The sequence below is a fragment of the Hordeum vulgare genome, chromosome 2H (assembly GCF_904849725.1).
Source record: "Hordeum vulgare subsp. vulgare chromosome 2H, MorexV3_pseudomolecules_assembly, whole genome shotgun sequence".
Lineage (NCBI taxonomy): Eukaryota > Viridiplantae > Streptophyta > Magnoliopsida > Poales > Poaceae > Hordeum > Hordeum vulgare.
The window spans coordinates 108,695,934-108,714,871 of record NC_058519.1 but is presented as its reverse complement, the minus strand read 5'-3'; the positions used below and the strand labels follow the sequence as shown (position 1 = coordinate 108,714,871).

Below are 18,938 nucleotides of genomic sequence, written 5' to 3'. Positions count from 1 at the left end.
GGGTCCCATACGCAGGCGGCAGTAAAAGCGGTCACCGATTCACCGTGATCCATATCTGACCATGAATCCAGTGGCTCAGAGCGTGCGTGCGTGCGTGCGTGCACGGGGAAGTAAGCACGCCGGTGTTCCCGCCATTGTCACGACAAAGCGCGGCGAGAATTTACCTCTCGGGGCAAATAACCAGCCATGGCCATGGCTAGGCGAGACGCTCGATCTCTCCACGGTGTCACTGTCACGGACGCACGCACGCACGCACTTGCGATTGGTCTTGCGGATCCAGCCAGGCCGGAGGTATATCGTATCGTATGGCAGCAGCCCGTAGCGGCCGTACGTACGTGGTAGTATACGTACGTATCCCGCCCGGTCACACTGACGTACTTACGTACATACGCAGGCAGGCAGGCAGGTCGCGCCTCGGGGGCCGGGCCGTCGTTCTCCGGCCGCGCCTGGCAGCGCAGCACGGCCGACCGGGGCACGCCCCACCGGTGAGCTGTCGATCGACCCGTTCCATCCCTAATCCCTATCCACGGACGCCAGCCAGCAAGCAAGCAAGGACCTAACGACATCACCACAACGGGGAGTAAGTACGCTGCGTTCGTTGCGTGTCGAGCGGCCGGAGCCAGGCACGGTAAGCGGTCGCCGCGCCGTGCCGGTGGTTGCACGTACGCTCCGGCCTGGCAGGCACCCGCGTCCGTCACGGGAATTAAGCGCCGCCCCGCCGGCCGAGGCCGGCCGGCCGGCGTCGTGCTCCGGCGAGACGAAAACTCCTGTGCGGCCTGACACAGATCACATGCCGGCTCGCGCGCGCCCGGCCACCCGCAATGATCACCGCGCACATGGCCTTGTGATGGACGCGCGCAGCGCAGGACCAGAGACACGGCTTGACCCACCCCATGCCCCCCCACCCCACCCCTCCCTCTCTCTTATTTCGCGCACCCAGCGCCCGCCTCCCTCTTAAAATCCCCGAGCCCCCCATCGCTCCCTCTTCCCTCCATCCAACCCAACCCGTCTTCTCCTCTGCTCACGAGGCTGCTGCACGTATGAGCGAGTGGCGCAGCAATCATCGTCATAAGTAGTAAAACATTCCTCCTCCCAACTCACAGCGCCCATCCCAAGAGCCTGCAAGACTTCTATATCTGCACCTGCATCCATCCACATACCGCCGCTAGCTTCTTGCTCTGCCTCTTCTTCTTCTTCTTCGTCTCTGCTTTCAGAACCTTCTCCTCCTTTTCCTAGCTCCGGCCGGGTGCCGCTGCCGCACAGCGTGGCCTGCCGTGGGCAGTGAATGTGAAGCAGCGATTCTCGTCTGGGCCGGCGTTTGATCGGTTTGGGAGCGTTGGGTGATGCCCGCGGCGAGGAGGGTGCTCAACGCCTTGGCTGACGACATGCCGGAGTTCGACCGCCGCCAGATGGGCTGCATGGCCGGCATATTCCAGATCTTCGACCGCCAGCGGATGCTCACGGCGCGTCGCGCCGGCGCCGGCGCCGGCGGGCGGCAACCGCAGCAGCAGAAGAGACTGCCCGCAGGTAACCACAGCACCTAGTAATAGTAGGGTAGCTCATCATCTCCATTCCATTCACACTGCTGTGCTTTGGCGTAATCTTCTTCCTGATTACTGCGGTTGCTTCTTCGGTTTAATTATTATAAGCGGGCGGTTTCCGAGCTTTTAATCGCTCTCTGAACCGCGCGCTGCAACTCGTTCTGCCATCGTTGACCAGTTGCCAGAAAGTTATCAAATGGTTTTTCCTTTGTCAGAAAGATTGCTTGTTGCGTTCGCTGAACCCAAGTCCTTTCAGACTACTGCCATCCAGAGTTGGGTAACATGGACAGTTGGGACATGGGAGGTTCAGTGAAAAAAACAAAAGACAATGGTTAGTAAAAAACAAGTAAATAAAACGGTATAATGGTAGAAACTTCCTTTGTTGCGGAAAGTACGGTAGACTCCCAAAGTTTAAGTTGGAAAACAAGTTTTCAAGATCCTGATTTTATTTCTGTTGACAAGAGACAAAAGGCTAAAGCTCAAAAAGTTTGCTGCTGGAACATCCAGAACTGCAGCAGTACATAAACAGCAAAGAAGAATCTGATGAGTCTGATCAAAAAAGAATTTCATTAGAAATAAGAATGTTTAATGACAGCGGCTAACTACTTTTAGCACTATATGAGCCGGGCATTGACATGGTGACAGGCGATTGTGTGTATTCCTGTATCCAGAAGTAGCATTACTATTTCCAGTGAAGAGGACAGCCGAACAGTCGGTTACTGAATTTCTTTTCTAATGAAACTGAAGAGGACAGCTGAACTTTTGATTTAAGAAACATTCTTGAGATGGTAGATTAATCAGGATGGCAGGTTAACAGTTGGATATGATTTTTCCATTCATGTCACAATAATGGTGAATAGAAACAAAAAAGCATCACCTTTTATCCCATCACATCCATCCATTTTATTGTGTAGTAGTATTACCATGATGGCATCATAAATTGCCCTATTCTAAAGTTTAGATTACTATTCTAATGTCCTGTCATTTTTGTCCAGGCCGTACTCCACCAGAAAGCAGCAGCAATGTTCCGGTGCAGAGTTCAAGTACCCCCAAAATCATTCTGGTGATTCCCCCATCTGTACTAAATCAACTTAATTTTATTGGCAGGAAAACCAAGGAGAGGCTCTAACTTTTCAGTTTACTTTGCAGGAGAAAACACTCAGCAAAAGCATGACTGAGAACAGTAGCCTCTCAATAGAGTCATCAAGAGCTTCTTGTTCTTCCTCTTCATGCTCATCCTTCTCGTCGATGGACGGCAGCAAATCAGCCCAACAGGAGCTACCCTACATCAACGAAGAGCTCTTTGCGCAGAGGCCACCGAAGAGCTCACCGAATCTGAAGGGTGCTGAAATGGATACCAGGACCGCACAACCCAACGTCGGTTTCAGAGACATCGTCAAGGACTCCATCAACCGGGACTCGGGAGGGCTAACTGTGACGACCTTGGGGAATGGAGCAAGAAGGAACTTGCAGTACAAGGATTCTCCAAGGCCATTGCTGCTCTCCAAATCGATGGACGGAACCTACGTCATCAGCATCGACAGGACCACCAACGCCGTCCCTGCAAACGTCGTCGAGTCCAGCAGGCGTTTCCCGGAGCAGTCGCGCTTCTCATGTGACGACCGGCGGCTCCTGCGGCCGGCTGAAACCCAAGAAGCCAAGAAGCCTTCTTCCACAAGGACCAAAGAGCTTCCTAGACTGTCCTTGGACAGCAGGAAAGAGTCTCTGAGCCCAAGTTCACGTCTGAAGAGCTACAGTTACAGGAGAACCGATGACTCTCTGCTGGACACTCTGAAGCCTCAAGACTCCCCGGGCCACAGGCGTTCCAACAGTGTCATCGCCAAGCTAATGGGGTTGGAAGAGGCACCAGACGCTATGGGGATGTTGATCGCTGATAGCTACGAGCCTGCAAGATCACCAAGAACAGCAGCACAGGCCACACGGAGCGAGCGTCCATCCCGCTCACCCAGGAGCGCTTGCCAGGATGCTTGTGTGTCGCTGCCGAAAAACGAGCCTTCAGCACTGAAAACAAGACCTCCTCCAAGAATTCTCACCGAAGCTGCTCCCTGGAGGCAGCAGGAGAGAGGCGTCAGCGTCACCAACAACAAGGCTTCACAATGCCGGGACGCTGAGGTGAGGCCAAGAACCGCATCTCTCTATGCCGATATAGAGAGAACGCTTGGTGGCCTCGAGTTCTCGGAGTGCAACAAAGACTTCAGAGCTCTCAGAATTTTGGGTGCATTACATGCAAAGGATGCTAAGCACCAGAACAACGATGGTGATACTGCATCGGTGGCTTCTCAGAGCCAAGAAGAGGATTCAGCCGCCACCAGTTCCAGAAGCTTCCAGTCTCCCATTGTAGTCATGAAGCCAGCAAGAACCACCGAGAAGCCTGGGGTCTCAGTTGCTCCCCTTGCAGGGCTCAGAGGCCTCAGGAAGCTACAATCCAGAGATTCATCCTTAACTGACAAGAAGGAAGCTAGCACAAATGAGAAGATCCATTCTCGCGTTGCAAGGGCTCAATCCAAGTCTGACGAACCTGCAAGCAGAGCGACCTCGCCGAGGCCTACAGGGTCATCAAGCCCCAGGTTAGTGCAGAGGAAGGCAGAATCGGAGAGGCGATCTCGTCCCCCGGTCTCACCAAAGTCTCCAAGCAAGAAGGCAAATGAAGCAGCATCCCCAAGAGGAAGAACAAGATCAAAGCCTTCTCAAGTGAGGAGCAACCGTGACAATGAGGTCTCGCAGAGCCCAGGAAGAAGGATCAGCTTGGCCAAGCTGATTGACGTCAGTATAATGGATTGTCAAAGTCATCTAGTTGCCAGGTCATCGTTTGTCGACCCAAAAACCCCGAGCCAAAAGGTACAGATAAATAGATATATGAAAGAAAACCAGCCAGCTCTAAGTATTTTTTTTTCATATGCTCATTGTTATCAGTAACTAACGAAACTTCTCATTTTCTTCAGAGCCCTTCTTCAATCCTGGGTTCAGATCACAAGATCCATTCACTGGAGAACGCCCTGAGCCCCGTCTCGGTCCTCGACACGTCCTTCTACCATAAAAGCATCTCAGATTCATTCAAAGGTGAGAAGTTGATCTAACAGTTTTCCTGCATAGTCTTTTGCATCAGATAAACCACCGATTTGTTGCTAATCGATAGCCACCAGCTCAAGATCAATGACATGATAGATCCTACTATTTGGTCCCATTCAATTCAGAAGCCCACAATGCTATGCAAAGGACAAACATAGTTAGCTGTAAGCATACGAATGCCGCTAGTGACAGATAATCTGCATTAAAAGCTACCAGGCAGCTCGTGGTCCTGCGAGTGGGAGGAACCAGATCATATTGATAGTTGCATCTGATGTGCTGGTGCTGAACAGTGCCATTTTCGCAAGCCCCACATGTTGCACTCGCTCATACAGCAGCATGATGCATGTCCTCTGGTGTCTATGCATTGCTAGTGTAGATGTGCCCACTAGTGTCCCCTTCACAAATACACCTAGTATGTGTGGCTCAGTGAATCATGTACACAGAATAGTGATTTCATTTCTCCTGTCTGATCCAGTTCAATTGTCCGTAGCGGATTCTGTATTTCTGTCTGGTCCATTTTTTTTTTCTGCAGATGTGTTAAGCATTGGTTTTAACATATGTACATCATTTTTCTGATTGTTCAGATGGCGAGACACATACTTCAGACGAATGCTGGAATTCAAACAGCCTGCCGGACACACCGCAGTCGAAGACGAGCAGTGAAGTCAGCCAGATCAAACCAGAAAATCTGGAGGCACTCATTCAGAAACTTGAACAATTGCAATCGATGAACGATGAAGCTGCAAACTCCAAAGATCACCAGTATATCTACGAGATACTCTTAGCATCTGGTCTTCTGCACAAGGAACTTAGCTTCGCAGCGATGCCTGCACAACTTTCGCCATCCAGTTGCCCGATCAATCCGGAGCTCTTCCTCATTCTAGAGCAAACAAAGCCGCACTTCATTTCAGCGGCTCAAGCTGTTACCGGAGCTAAGAAGAGTTCTGACCGTAACACAGAAAAGCTTCACCGCAGAATTGTGTTCGATCTGGTAAATGAAATTATAGCTCAGAAGATGAACATCTATAGCTCTGCAAGTGGAACGGCGAAACTTCTTCGATCAAGGAAGTTAAGTGGGTGGCGTCTTTTCAAGGAATTGTGCACAGAGGTTGACCGGCTCCTATCCGAGAGTTTGGCAGCAAAATGCTCCGAAGAGGATGAGGATGAAAACATACCATTATCTGAGGATGCATTGTATGAGATGAAAGATTGGGGTAGCCCTGAAGGTGAGCTACAAGGCATGGTTTTGGACATTGAGAGGTCCATTTTCAGGGACCTCATTGACGAGGTTATAGGTGGCGAGGCTACAGAGAAGATGCAAGCTGGACAATGGAAATTGCGTAGGCAGCTGTCTTTCAGTAGTATAAACTGAATATGACTGTTGATAGTCGTTTCCATTAGGAATCTTAGCCACTAGTAAATGTAACCCTTTGTATTTTTTCTCTGAAGACTGAATTATATAGAAGAAATATAATTATTCCTGGAACTCTGGTCTCACTGACATCGACACTAGAAAAAGCGATCAGCTGAATATCATATACCATTACAGAAACTCTTGTTTGTAGATGTTGCTTACTTTGATGAGACCATGTTCCTTTTTCTTGATTGCACAACTACTGTTTGTTCCATAAGATGTGATCACATGAAGCAACAGTTTCTTACCCAATCTGCGTCTATTTTGGATAAGAAGAAGAAGGGACCATTTGGCTCCTGCATGCCAGGAAGATCGCACACTGTTATAGATAACCAGGTTTTCCTGCCAGATGCCCACCAGAAGTTTCAGGCCTGTAGTCAGCTCCCAAAACTGTTTGTACACCATGAAGAAAAGTCTACGGGCAGTCCTAACCCGACATTGGCACGAGGAGGGTGTCCCTTGAAAACCAATCATCGATGAAATTATGCAGCCGGCAGTGAAATCAACAATGGCTATACATGTGTACAGCCTGACAGTAAATCCATGATATATGCCACAGTCAGTGCCAGATTCATCCAGGACGCCGGACGCATGATGCAGGGTGCTAATTGATATGTACCGGCTGGAGAGGAACGAACAGGAGGAATGCACGGGAGGGAACAGGCATTTCTGCGAGAGGACACGACGATCGCGGAAGGCGTACCTGGGGGGGGGGGGGGGGGGGGGCCGGCCGCGGCGAGCGTGCCGCGGGCGGAGCTCCGGGGCCGCGACGATCGCTAGGGGCAGGCAGGGGGAATTTCGCACTGTAAAGATTTCAACGCAACTGTTAGGCAGGTCGAGAGGCGGAACCGCATCATCGCTGTGGTCGTACGTACCGGGGCCTGGTGGAGGAAGACGCCTTCCGGCACAACATGGATTGCCGCAACCCCCGCTCGTGATTCGGTCGCCCGGTCGTCTGGAACAGGAACCCGGCACTGGTAATGGTCGATGGCAATGGGGCACGCCGTCCTGCTCGTCTCGTCTGGAACAGGAGCCGGCACTGGTAGGTAGGTAGCGGTCGATGGCAATGGGGCACGCCGTCCTGCTGCCCTGGGCGATACGCACGAGACGGAGTGAATTACAAAAAAAAAGAAACACCCCATTTGCAGTTCGTCGAGCAGAATTGCCACATTCTTTGTTCGTCTCAAAAATCCACCACTTTTACGGTAATTTTTTTCAATAAACACAGATGACCGATTTGAAGCCGTTAACTACGATTTCCGACAGAATGGACCCACGTGTCGGGTGCCACGTTGGACTAGTGTAACGGCCAGCGAGTGACGGCCGTTAGAGAGTGCAAGGTCATAAACGCCCCCTTCCCTCTGCCCCCCTCCGGATTCTCTCATTCTCCCCCATTCCCCCTCGAGCCATGGCGTCAGCTGGTAAAGCGAGCGGTGAGGATGATACAGTAGGCTGCGAGGGAGGGACATGAGGTGATGGTGACGGCTTCTCGGAGGTGGACAACTAGCTCGGCAACAGTAGCTTGCCGACACAGCGAGCTGCTTCGCTGGAGCGGGCCCATTTCCTCCTTCGTCGTCGGAGTTTGATATCGAGCAGCGTGCGGCGGCGACCTTGACCCGCCAGATAAGGGCTTCCGGCGTCGGGCACGGTCATGAGTGGGCTACAGGTTTCGGCAGCGTCTGGTAAGTGTTTCTACTCCTCTCCTTAATTGTTGCATTTTAGATTATTTTTTTTCTCATTTTGGTATGGTGATTATTTGGTTGATATGGATTTAGTGTTAGGGATTACATGTGTAGTAGATTGGTCCAATGTAAGATTCTTTTGTTATCATTAATATACAGTGATTGTTAATTGTGATGCTATTTATATTTTTTATAGTTTGACTGATGAGATATGGGAAATTAGGTTTCATTTTCAAGGCAAAGACAACTTGGAGAGGACCATTTCTCTTTCAGAAATTACATTCATAAACTGTTAGCACTGATGGTGATTGAGGAGGGATATACTGAAGCCGACTACATGTTCTATGTGAAAAATGAGGGACAAGGGTCAGCAGGATTGCAGGTCATAGACACTGAAGATGTTGTAGAGGAGATGCTTGACCAGTATGATCCTGAGAAGTTGTTGAACATCACTGTCATAAAGGCTACTGAGCCTAATCCTGGAGATTTGAACATAGCAAACTTAGGTGAGGCCCAGATACCAATAGACCAGGTTGGACAATCCAACATCATCAGTATAGATGAGGTTGGGTATTGTTTCCTTTTGAAATAGTTTGCAGTGAGGAGTTGTATGTTATTCCTATATGTATTGCACAACCAAGTGAACATATTGATTTTTCTGAACACACGGGATGGCATGAATTTGAAGAAGGCCAAGGGTAAAGCTCGGGAATACTATGGCCCATCAGATGATGAAGGATTTGTTGATTTCAACTACTGTGAGTACAAACCAGAAGAGCATAACATAGCTGTAGAGGAGGAAAATGAAATTATTGATCAACTGAAGCAGATGAGGAAACACAGAGAAGATCATGTGATTAACTTTGAAGGAGACACAAAGGTGGAAGAGATGTGCCCAAAGGTTGAGGACTCAGACATACAACCTGAGACAACACTTCCTCTAACTTTTAAGATAGTTGGAAAAGCAGGACCAACTACAAGATCTCACAAACAGGCTGAGACAAAGGTCATTCCTGATTTCACTCCATCTAATGATTCGGGATGTTTCCCTAGAGACTATGGCATAAGTGATTCAGATGAAGAGGCTGGTATAGAAGCTATACCACTTCCTTGTGGAAGAAAGAGCCAAGCCAGGAGGGATAAGACTAGGAAGTGGTATGATGAGACAAGGCCAAATGCTCATGAGGAACTCTGCTTGAAATTGTGCTTTACTAATGTGTATTAGTTTAGAAGAGCCCTTAGGAACTATCATATTAGGAAACTTAGAAATTTTCATTACCACAGGAACTGTAAAGATAGGATCATAGTGTGGTGCATGGAAAGGGAAAGTGGATGTCCATTCTACATGACTGCATCAAAAATTGCTCATGAGAACACATTCTGCATCAAGAAGTTGAATGTACTGCACACATGTGGTGCACATGGAGAGAAAATCAAAGTGACAGCAGATTGGATATCCAAAACTTTGTGAGCACGTTTCCATTCATCTTGAGGGTTCCAATGAGCTGCTTTGTTTTGGAAGATATCAAGAGAATATACCCCTCGTTACTAACAAATGCAATGGTTTTTGAGTCAGGTGATATCTCAAAGTTTTCCAGGCTTTTCTCATCACGGCCGTTCAAGGGTCCAGTCTTACTAACAGCAGCTTTCACCAGATCAAATGAGTAGAAGAACTTCCTCCTGCCTGATTGGATCACTTCAGAGCCATCAGGTAGAAATGATGCCTTGTGAACAGGACAATCCTCAACGAATATGCTCTGGATCTTGGGGTTTCTCTTACAGTCAATCTGGAAAAATCTCAGACATTTATCCAGACCTGCAACAAGCATCAGCAGTCCATTCCTGTGAAACTGCACGGAATTGATAGGGCCACTGGATGGCTCCTACACATTACCATCAAGCATCAACAAGCCTTGAGAAGTCCAATATGCCAGGTAGAAGCTTACAACACCCTTGACAACAAGCCCATCGTCGTCCCGAAGAATATGGTCGACTCCGCTGTCCTCGCCGAATTCATCATCGTACACCCCAGGGAGAGGAGCTTTACTGTTCATATCTGCCCAGCCAGTGAAGGGGTTCAACTTGGCATGGTGACCGTGCAACCTAGCTTCATACTCTTTGCCCGAGATCACACGCTCATCAGCCTCCTTTCTCAACTTCCTCAATCTTGCAACCTTTAAGATGTCCACCTCAGTCTTCTCCTCCTCGTCATCTACCCACGCAGGCTTCCTCCCCTAATTGACCATCTCATTTTCATCGACTTCACTGCAGAAGCTCTCCTCATGAACACCGTTACCGGCAGACCGATTCATGAAGAACAAAGGACCATCCCTGCCATGATCCGACAACACAGCCCCAAATTCAGTGGCGCATAGATCGGCCCAAACAGTGAACTCTCCAGCCGCCTCATCTCCTCTGTCTCTTGATTCTGCTTGGCTTCCAACGCGTCCGCCTTCTTTTTCTTGAAACCCTTATTGTGATTCTCCTTAGACCTCTTTTGCTTCCTGTCCTTACTGCGGTTCTCTGTCTTGGGTAGGTTCCTTACCAGCCTCTGCACCTAAAGCAATGTTGGAACCAATGCCCTCGTCAGCACTATCATCATCAACCCCACATCTCTCCATTCGACGCTTCCGGGGTGCATCCTGACCCAAGGAACAGACTGCTAAATAACATCAATAAATGAGACCATGCTAATCCACAGATGTACATGTATAAAGCTTGTACCAGTTGCAGGTTAGGGTACTGAGGCTAAAATGGTGGTCACCGGCACACCATTTCGGAGGCTCATTAGTTCGGGCTTAACCATTCATATCACTGGATGACTAATTTCTTGAAGGAATCACTGGATGACTAAAAGCTCATCATACCTCGAACACCAATGTCCAATACTGCGGACGGAGTGGCGGCGCGATGCCGCGACGAGACAGAACGGGGGCGGGCGGCGATGGAAGCGACGCGCATGAGAGGTGTGTGGCGTCGGCGGCGACGCTAAGCTAACGGCTCCGGCGGCGGATTGGAGGGGTGCAGGCCAGAGCACGGGCTACGCCACCCAGGAGAGCAGAAGAGGACGTACGGGCCTGGTGGTGGAGAAGCGGGTGCGGAGCACGCGGAGGGTCAGGTGGATGGCCGCCGCGCCGCCGTCAAGAGCGAGGGTGGGGAGCGCCGCCGCCGCGCCGAAAAGGAGGGCTCTTCTAAAGAAAACGAAAACAAAGACGAACAGCGTCGGGGTCGGAGCCACAAATGGGTCGGTCGGTCGGTCGGACGGACTCGTGGGTCGGACCGACGGAGCCCAGCCGCAGCCCGGCCGCAAGCTGGCGAGTGAGGGCCCAGAAGCCAGTGAGACACAGCGGGAACATTCGCGACCCCTCCACCCCCGAAAAACCCTTCCCGTTATAAACCCCTTCCGCCTCCTCCCTCCGTCCTTTCCTCTCCCTCTCTCTCTCGCCCCGCCTCCTCGATCGGCTCCAACTGCCCCGCCCGCCACCCGCGCCGCCCGGCCGCTCCGCTAGGGTTTGCCCGCCCTCCCGTCGCCGTCGGCCGTCGGCCCGCGCTCGGTCCGGAAGGTGGTACTCCTGTCCCTCTCCCTCTCCGCGCGCGCGCGCCTCTCGATCCCTCCTGTTTTACGTTTTTCCGTTCCGTTCGGCCGGCTCTCGTTTTGCCCCTTGCGCGCGCGCTCGTCCTCGTCGCGGCGCGGCTCGCGGGTCTCGTCGGTCTGCGCGGGGGATCGGGTTCCATGCGGGGTAATGCTGCGGGCTTGGGCGGATTCGGGGTTTGAACTGCGTCGTCGTCTGGGGATTAGCGCCGGGTTATTCTCCGTTGCGGTCGCGTGCAAGCTTTCTTGTGGTTTGTGTGCTCGGGTGAAGGAAAGGGCCTCCTTTTCACGACAAAATCGACGTATTTCGTGGGTTGCTGGCTGGGGTTTACGCAATGGTGTCTTTGTGTGCGAAATTGTGATCTTTAATCGTCTAGATTCTCCGTCGTTATCAAACTAGTGTCGGCCGTTGACTGGTTATCAGGGCAGCCTAGTGCTGCAAATCCAATGCATTTTTTTCTGTGCCCATTAGGTAGCAGGTAGCTTATCAAGTTATGTGTTTTGTGTAGTTTCAGAATCTTGGTGGGTGTGTTTCTACTGAGCTGCAGACGTTTAGTAGGAGTATTGCTTTTGCATCGTGGGACATTTTTTGTCTTTGCAATGCAATAACACATCTGCAGCGGGTCTAGTGGATGGTTTGATGTGCAGTTTGTGCATTTCGTTAGCTAGTTTACTGTTTCGGTTCTGAAATTTCAGTCATTTTACTACTGTGAGTTGTTTCTACTATATGGATGTTACTCTGTACGGTGGTTGATTTTCCTTTACACAAAGAGGTTATAGCTAGCTTTTCTGTTGATTTCTTTTTATTTCCAATGTTGATAAGCTCAGGTCGAGTCTGCTGAATAAATGGTTATTGTTTTGTGTGATGATTGGGAGAAATTAGGAAAACAATTATGAGCTCAAGTTCCAATTGCTGTATCCAGATGTTCTCAATCTGATAGTTATTATCATTGAGTTATATCTGGGACCGATAGTTATTGTCATTGTTCCAAGTTCCTATTTTACGCTTTCAGCCTGATCGACTTGGCTTGCTCGGTTGGGTTGCTGTAGGGTATGTGGACAGGCTTTCATGTGGTTTATGTGCTTGGGTGAAGGAAAGGCCCCCTTTTGATGACAATATTGACTTATTTTATGGGTTGCCTACTGGTGTTTACTTAATGTCCGTTTTTTGTGTGAAATTCTCACCTTTATTTGTCTATATTCTCAGTCGTTATTAAACTAATGTTGGCTGTTGACTGGTTTGGAGTATCAACAGCCCAGCACTGCGAATCTAATGCAATTTTTGCTGTGGCCATTAGATAGGTAGCTTATGATTCTTGTGTGGTTTCAGAATTTTGGTGGGAGTGTTTCATGGCACTGAGCTGCAGACATTTAGTAGTGCTTTTGCCTCATGGAACATGTTTTTTTTTTTGCAATGCAATAGGCTTCTGTGCGGCTGGTATGGCGGATGGTTCGATGTGTATTTTGTTCATTTTGTTAGCTACTCCCTCCGTTCCTAAATATAAGTCTTTTAAGAGATTTCACTAAGTGACTACATACGAAGCAAAATGAGTTAATCTATACTCTAAAGTATGTCTATGTACATCCGTATGTAGTCTCATAGTGAAAACTCTTAAAAGACTTATATTTAGGAACGGAGGGAGTAGTTCACTGTTTCAATTCTGAAATTTCAATCATTTTCTTATTGTGAGTTGTTCTTTTTATATGGATGTTTGCTCTGTACGGTAGTTAATTTTCCTTTGCAGAAAGCGATTAAAGCTACTCCCTCGGATCCATATTACTAGTCTTACGTTTGTCTAGCTACGGATGTATGTAAGACAAGTAATATGGATCGGAGGGAGTAGCTTTTCTGATGGTTTGTTTTATCTCCAATGTTGACGGGTCTGCTGAATAAATGGGTATTATTTTATACGATGATTGTGAGAAATTGGGGAGACAATTGTGAGTCCAAGTCCCAATTGTTGTATCCAAATTTCGCCAATCTGATAGTTTCATTGTGCTACATTTGTACCGATTGTTTGTGGCTACAGTGATACTGATATATGTAGTCTGGTTGATGGGGGGTGTCACTACTCCCCCCATCACTCTCTCTGAATCCTTGATGTAAAACTCTTTGTGGTGCCTCCTATGCGCCTGTAATCATCTGGGCTTTTGCCCTCTGATTAATATATTCAAAAAATTCAAAAAAATAAATAAATACTGATATATGCATGCTAAATAACTTGTGCTATTAATTCGTGAAATATGAGTGAGCATCCATCCATTGATGGACAAAGGCCACTGTGCTACCGAGTTGTTGATAGTTGTTTGCAAATGGTTTGGTTGTTCGGAAACTGTACGGTCTTATAGGTGGTTGCTCAGCCAATTACTGTATATTCATTTGTGGCAACAATTTGTTTTCTCGCAACAACGTTTACAATTTACTGTGAACCTTTGTGATTAACTATAGCTTTTGAATAGCTACATCATTTTTATGCAGCTCGATCGTCACACAATATCCATCCACCTCAAAACATTAGATACTGATCAGTGTCATCTATTGTGCAGCAATGTCTATGCCAACTGGGAATTTGTTTGGCCCTCCTCATCCCAATGTGGTACCGTTTTCCTCCATTTTATTTATTATTAATATAGAATGTAGAATAATAGGACTATTGCTAAACATGATTGGTCTTGCTGACAGATTGGGAATGCGTTTGCTCAACAATACTACAGAGTTTTGAATGGGTCACCAGAGCATGTCCATAAGTTCTATCATGATGAAAGTATCCTTGGTCGACCAGATTCTGATGGTGCATTGGCATCTATAACCACTATGGATGTAAGTTCTTTGCAGTACATCTATGATCTTACTATTATGCATATGATGTATAATTAAACGTGATTAGGTGGACACTTGAATTCAGAGCACACTTGTTCACTTACTTTATACTTCAGAGCTTGATTTTCATCCATGCTGTTGATGGACTCCACTTGTACGATTTGTCACTTAAAATTAGAATAGATTGAGGACAAACAGCAGCTAGCTTGTATAAGGGTAGATGGTCTGCCATCAGTTATAGATTTTGCTAGCATGTTGGGGTCATCAGGCTGTTTTGGCGTGGTAATTCACAATGGGATACTACTTCGATGTTCTAGCATGTGGTGTCCTACGCAGAGCGAACTTTTACTGTAAGTTGGGCAGGTAGTAGTAGCTGTAGTGGTGCTATTGTGCAATTAATCAAATCTATAGGCTACACGTATTGATTTGCGAAAGGGATGCGCATGCAAATATGTTATGTAGGTAATGTTTATTAAGAATCATCCATGTAATATCATTTGCCTGCAGTATAGTTTTCCAGCATCTCTCATTTAATTTGTCTAATGTGTATTGTAATCAGCTACATGGTCACATCACTTTATTCATTTCTGGTCACCTGATTTGTTATAACTGACTTGCTTCACGTGCTTGACCAGGCTATCAATGAACACTTCTTATCTACAGATCTGAAGGGCTGTTTGATACAGTTGGATAATGTAGATACTCAGCCATCCCACGGGTGTGGTGTGATCATTTTGGTTACTGGATCTTTTACCATGCTTGATACAGTGAAGCATAGATTTGCTCAGTCATTCTTCCTTGCTCCACAAGAAACTGGAGGCTATTTTGTTTTGAATGATGTGCTTCGACTTGCGCCGGAGATGCCATTGGCTGAGACAAACGAAGCTTTAGTTGACCATGTTAATGGAAACACTCAGATTGCCCCATTTCTAGCTGAGCCAGGTAACGGAATTTCAGCTTCAAGCTTATCCTTTCGTAGCTTACTGACATTTCAATATTTGACCAGAAACAACATCTGTCAAGGAGAGCATGGACCCAGAGCTTCCATCTGCAGGGAATATTTCCACCAATGGCGAAGTCATAAATCCATCTGCAGAGATGATTCCTGTGGATGCTGAAGTCATAAATCTATCTGCAGAGAATGTTTCCATCAATGATGAAGTCATGGATCCGTCTATAGAGACTATTTCTATCAAGGAGAAAGTCATAAATTCATCTGGAAATGAAAATTCTCAAATTAAGAATGATGCTATTAAGATACCTGAGGCAGTACCTACTCCTGCTTCAGGTCAGAAGGATTTTATCAAGAAGACATATGCATCGATTGTAAGTTCTCTTTGTTTCCCTGCAGTTCCCCCTACTAATTCTACTGCCAGAATTGAGTGAGTTCTGAATATGGAATAAGAATTAACTCGATGTTTTATGCTTGCTTACTGGCTTCTGTGACTTGCATGATAGGTTAAGGCCACAAATGAGAGCATACCACCAGCACCCATTACCAAACCCAAACCCAAACCTAGACCAAATCCAACAGTGAAGAGAGCTGAAAATGTGGAGAAATCTTCGTCTGTTCCTGCAAAAACTACGCATGCAGCTGATACTGCGCCTCCAAATGACCAAAATAATTCTAATGGTTGGTGCTTCCTCCGCATGTTTCCTAAAAAAAAATGAAGCACATGTCTTTTTGCTGTAGTGAACTATAACACTACCTTGTTCTGCAGACCAAGGGTATTCAATCTTTGTGAAGAACTTGCCTTATAATGCAACTATCGAAATGGTTGAGGCTGAGTTCAGTAAGTTTGGTCCAATCAAACCTCGTGGTATACAAGTTGTACACCGTCCGGTAAGTTAATATTGTATGAATGTAGGCTTTTGGTTTCCATGAAAAATATATGCTTGCTAACATTAGTTTTGCATTGCAGGTTGATGGGTTCTGCTTTGGCTTCGTTCAATTTGAGTATGAAAAATCAATGAATGCAGCAATCGAGGTTTGTTCTCTTAGTTGATGTTCTCAGTTTGAGCTATTACTTTACAAGTAAATTTAGCTAAGCTGTTGCATTATGTTTCAGTTTGTGCAACTTTAAGTTAGCTGAAGTACATTTAGTTACATTCTGTAAAATAGTGGAGGGCTAATTGTAACTTGGCCTACTTGTCCACACGGTTTCAGTATTTTAAGTAACTGCAAGATGTTGCAAGAGCTATATAACTGATGCTTGTTTTGACTTTTAGGTATTTAAAGTTCGTTTTGGGACGTATGTGTCTTATGTTGAGGAGAAACGAACTCCAAAACGAGGTAAGCTGTATTATGATATCTGCACGTCATATGTGCAACTAAAATAGAATGATTTCTTCCATAGTTTTAGTCCACCTTTCACAAGTGGACATGCCATATACAATCGTTGGCGTGTTCTTAGTTTTGAACATGCATGTGCGCTCTAATCCTTGCTCTCCATCTAAAAAGAAGTCCTTATTCCCCAAAAATTAAAATGCATGACTAGTGATAATCTTATATAAGATGGTGTCTGGATGGTTAGAAACGAATTAAACTACATTTGTTTTCCTTTCCATCTCCAATAAGTTATGCTGCTGATAACTGATCAAGTGTACATTAATTGCTGCCTCCTTGCATATTTGTTTTTGTTTAAGTCCCATCGTTGCAAGTCACATTTTTGCTCTTGCATGCTTGGATTATAACTTTCAGTTGTTAATTCCCCTCAAAAAACTTTCAGTTGTTAATGGTGTCACTCATAGTGAGTACAATGGCAATGCTCGGGGCAGTCGGGTCCTGCCAGACAGAGGTGGTTACCATGGCGACAACTTCAGGGGACAGGGGACAGGCTATGTGAACAATGGCAACTACCATGATGGCGACAACTTCAGGGGTCAGGGGGCGAGCTTTGTGAACAACAATAACTACCGTGATGGTGAAAACTTCAGAGGACGGGGAGTGGGCTTCGTGAACAATGGTAACAACTACCGCGATGGCAATAATATGAGGAGTGATAACAGAAACCAGAATGAGTACTCAGGCCATGGTCGAGGACCGCAGGGGAACAACGACTACCGCCAGAATGACTCCCGTCAGAACAGGAATGATTACCGTCAGGATGGGAACGGCTACCGCCTTAATGGAGATGACTACCGCCAGAACAGGGACGGCTACCGGCAGAATGGAGATGACTACCGCCAGAACAGGGACGGCTACCGCCAGAACGGAGAAGACTACCTCCAGAACAGGGACGGCTACCGCCAGAATGGGAATGGACACCATCAGCCACGCCCTGTTCACAGTGGGATGGGGAATGTGAATGCGAGGTCTGGCCGCTTCAATGGCCCCAAGCAAATAGCAGTTACCGCATAGAAGTTGTGTGCAATCCAGCAAAGTAGAAAACTGTAGACTGTTCGCCCATTGATACTGTTTCTCACCCCGTACTCCTTTAGGAATCTCTGAAATGATCCGCATTCTCCCGCATCGTATTAGGCTAAGGAAAGTTCTGTTCAACATGATGATACCTCGTTTAGGCTGGTGCCTCTTTTGTGGCTAGTTGCTGCCCGCATTTTGGAATGCTCTGACCTGTAAACATGATGCAGAGATTTTATATGGATGTGGTTCGTTATTTGTGCTTTTTGAATCATTCACGGGCTGTTTGGTGTTAGTTTCTGGGGGATTTAGCACATTTCTTTTATGGCAGGCTGAGGCTGGAACTCGTTCGAGGATGCGATTTATGCTGAGTTATTTTTCTATTGCATTTTGTTATCTTTTGTTGGCGTTTCTGAGCTCATACCTCTTGTAGTTTCTTATGCTTATGTATTGAATCGTATGCTCTGACAAGTTTTAACATGATCCAAAGCAAGCACATTAGTTTCTACTAAAGTGTTACGGTAGCTAAATTTGCTCGGTATTACTCCATCTGTCCTAAAATAAATGTCGCAAATTTAGTACTCCCTTCGTTTCATAATGTAAGACGTTTTTACAAGTTTTAGCTTGCAAAAAGTCTTATATTATAGGACCGAGGAAGTACTAAGTTAATACAAAATTAGTACTAGAGCAGTGACATTTATTTTAAGACAGAGAAAGTAGTACATCATAATCAATCAATGAAAAGCTGAAGTGTTTGACAGCTAGTCTTGCAAATGCATCCACACAACAAAGGCATCATTGGTGGCTCGTATTTTATGGGACATATCTCCGGGATGGAGGGGAAATAGTTGCAAGTCACAACATCATTAATCAAAGATCCACCAACATAATTAATAAAAGATCAAGAGAAATATATGAATGAACTCAAAAACAAAACATAAACAAAAAAGAAACGGAGCCAAACTCTAGAGTTTACATGGAGGAAAAAAAATCAAGAAGCAAAAATTGGACTATAACAACATGAAGCAAAAAATTGGACTATAAGAACACCAAACTACCAAACCATAGCACCGCGATGGTGAAACCGTCACCATATATGAACGCATTAAGATAGCTGGGTCAAGTAATGACATTGGTCTTTTATACTTGATATCATAGTCATTCACATGTGTGCTTGGTGATTAGTGCTTATTGTATTCCTTCATTTTTTTTGTGTGCTTCATCAAGATGTATGTGACATGAAAGAACCATTCCATGTCCTAATCGATTGTGCAATTGCATTCGAACACATATTCTAAATAATGCATAAATTTAGGGGGAGCTATTGCTTATCACATACTTCTCAAAGCGACGATGTTATTTAATTGTTATATCTTATGTCAAAGATTTGATCTATATGTTGTCATGAATTACCAAAAAGGGAAGATTGAAAGTGCA

General features: G+C 46.5%; 2 protein-coding genes and 1 pseudogene across 2 annotated transcripts; 2 read left to right on the top strand and 1 right to left on the bottom strand.

Annotated features, from left to right (window-relative positions):
- Window positions 1-961: 961 nt before the first annotated feature.
- On the top strand, window positions 962-6,117 carry LOC123425389 (protein LONGIFOLIA 1-like). Its single transcript, XM_045109084.1, has 5 exons — window positions 962-1,527; window positions 2,537-2,604; window positions 2,691-4,400; window positions 4,505-4,622; window positions 5,216-6,117. Exons 1-5 carry the CDS (start codon window positions 1,344-1,346, stop codon window positions 6,001-6,003), a joined length of 2,868 nt encoding a protein of 955 aa, XP_044965019.1. The 5' UTR covers window positions 962-1,343; the 3' UTR covers window positions 6,004-6,117.
- A 2,900-nt stretch (window positions 6,118-9,017) lies between these two features.
- Window positions 9,018-10,932, bottom strand: LOC123429719 (annotated as a pseudogene).
- A 266-nt stretch (window positions 10,933-11,198) lies between these two features.
- On the top strand, window positions 11,199-17,764 carry LOC123429718 (nuclear transport factor 2-like). The gene is made up of 10 exons (XM_045113725.1): window positions 11,199-11,290; window positions 13,867-13,916; window positions 14,003-14,140; window positions 14,776-15,082; window positions 15,147-15,466; window positions 15,599-15,773; window positions 15,862-15,983; window positions 16,063-16,128; window positions 16,370-16,433; window positions 16,870-17,764. Exons 2-10 carry the CDS (start codon window positions 13,869-13,871, stop codon window positions 17,499-17,501), a joined length of 1,872 nt encoding a protein of 623 aa, XP_044969660.1. The 5' UTR covers window positions 11,199-11,290; window positions 13,867-13,868; the 3' UTR covers window positions 17,502-17,764.
- Window positions 17,765-18,938: the final 1,174 nt, after the last annotated feature.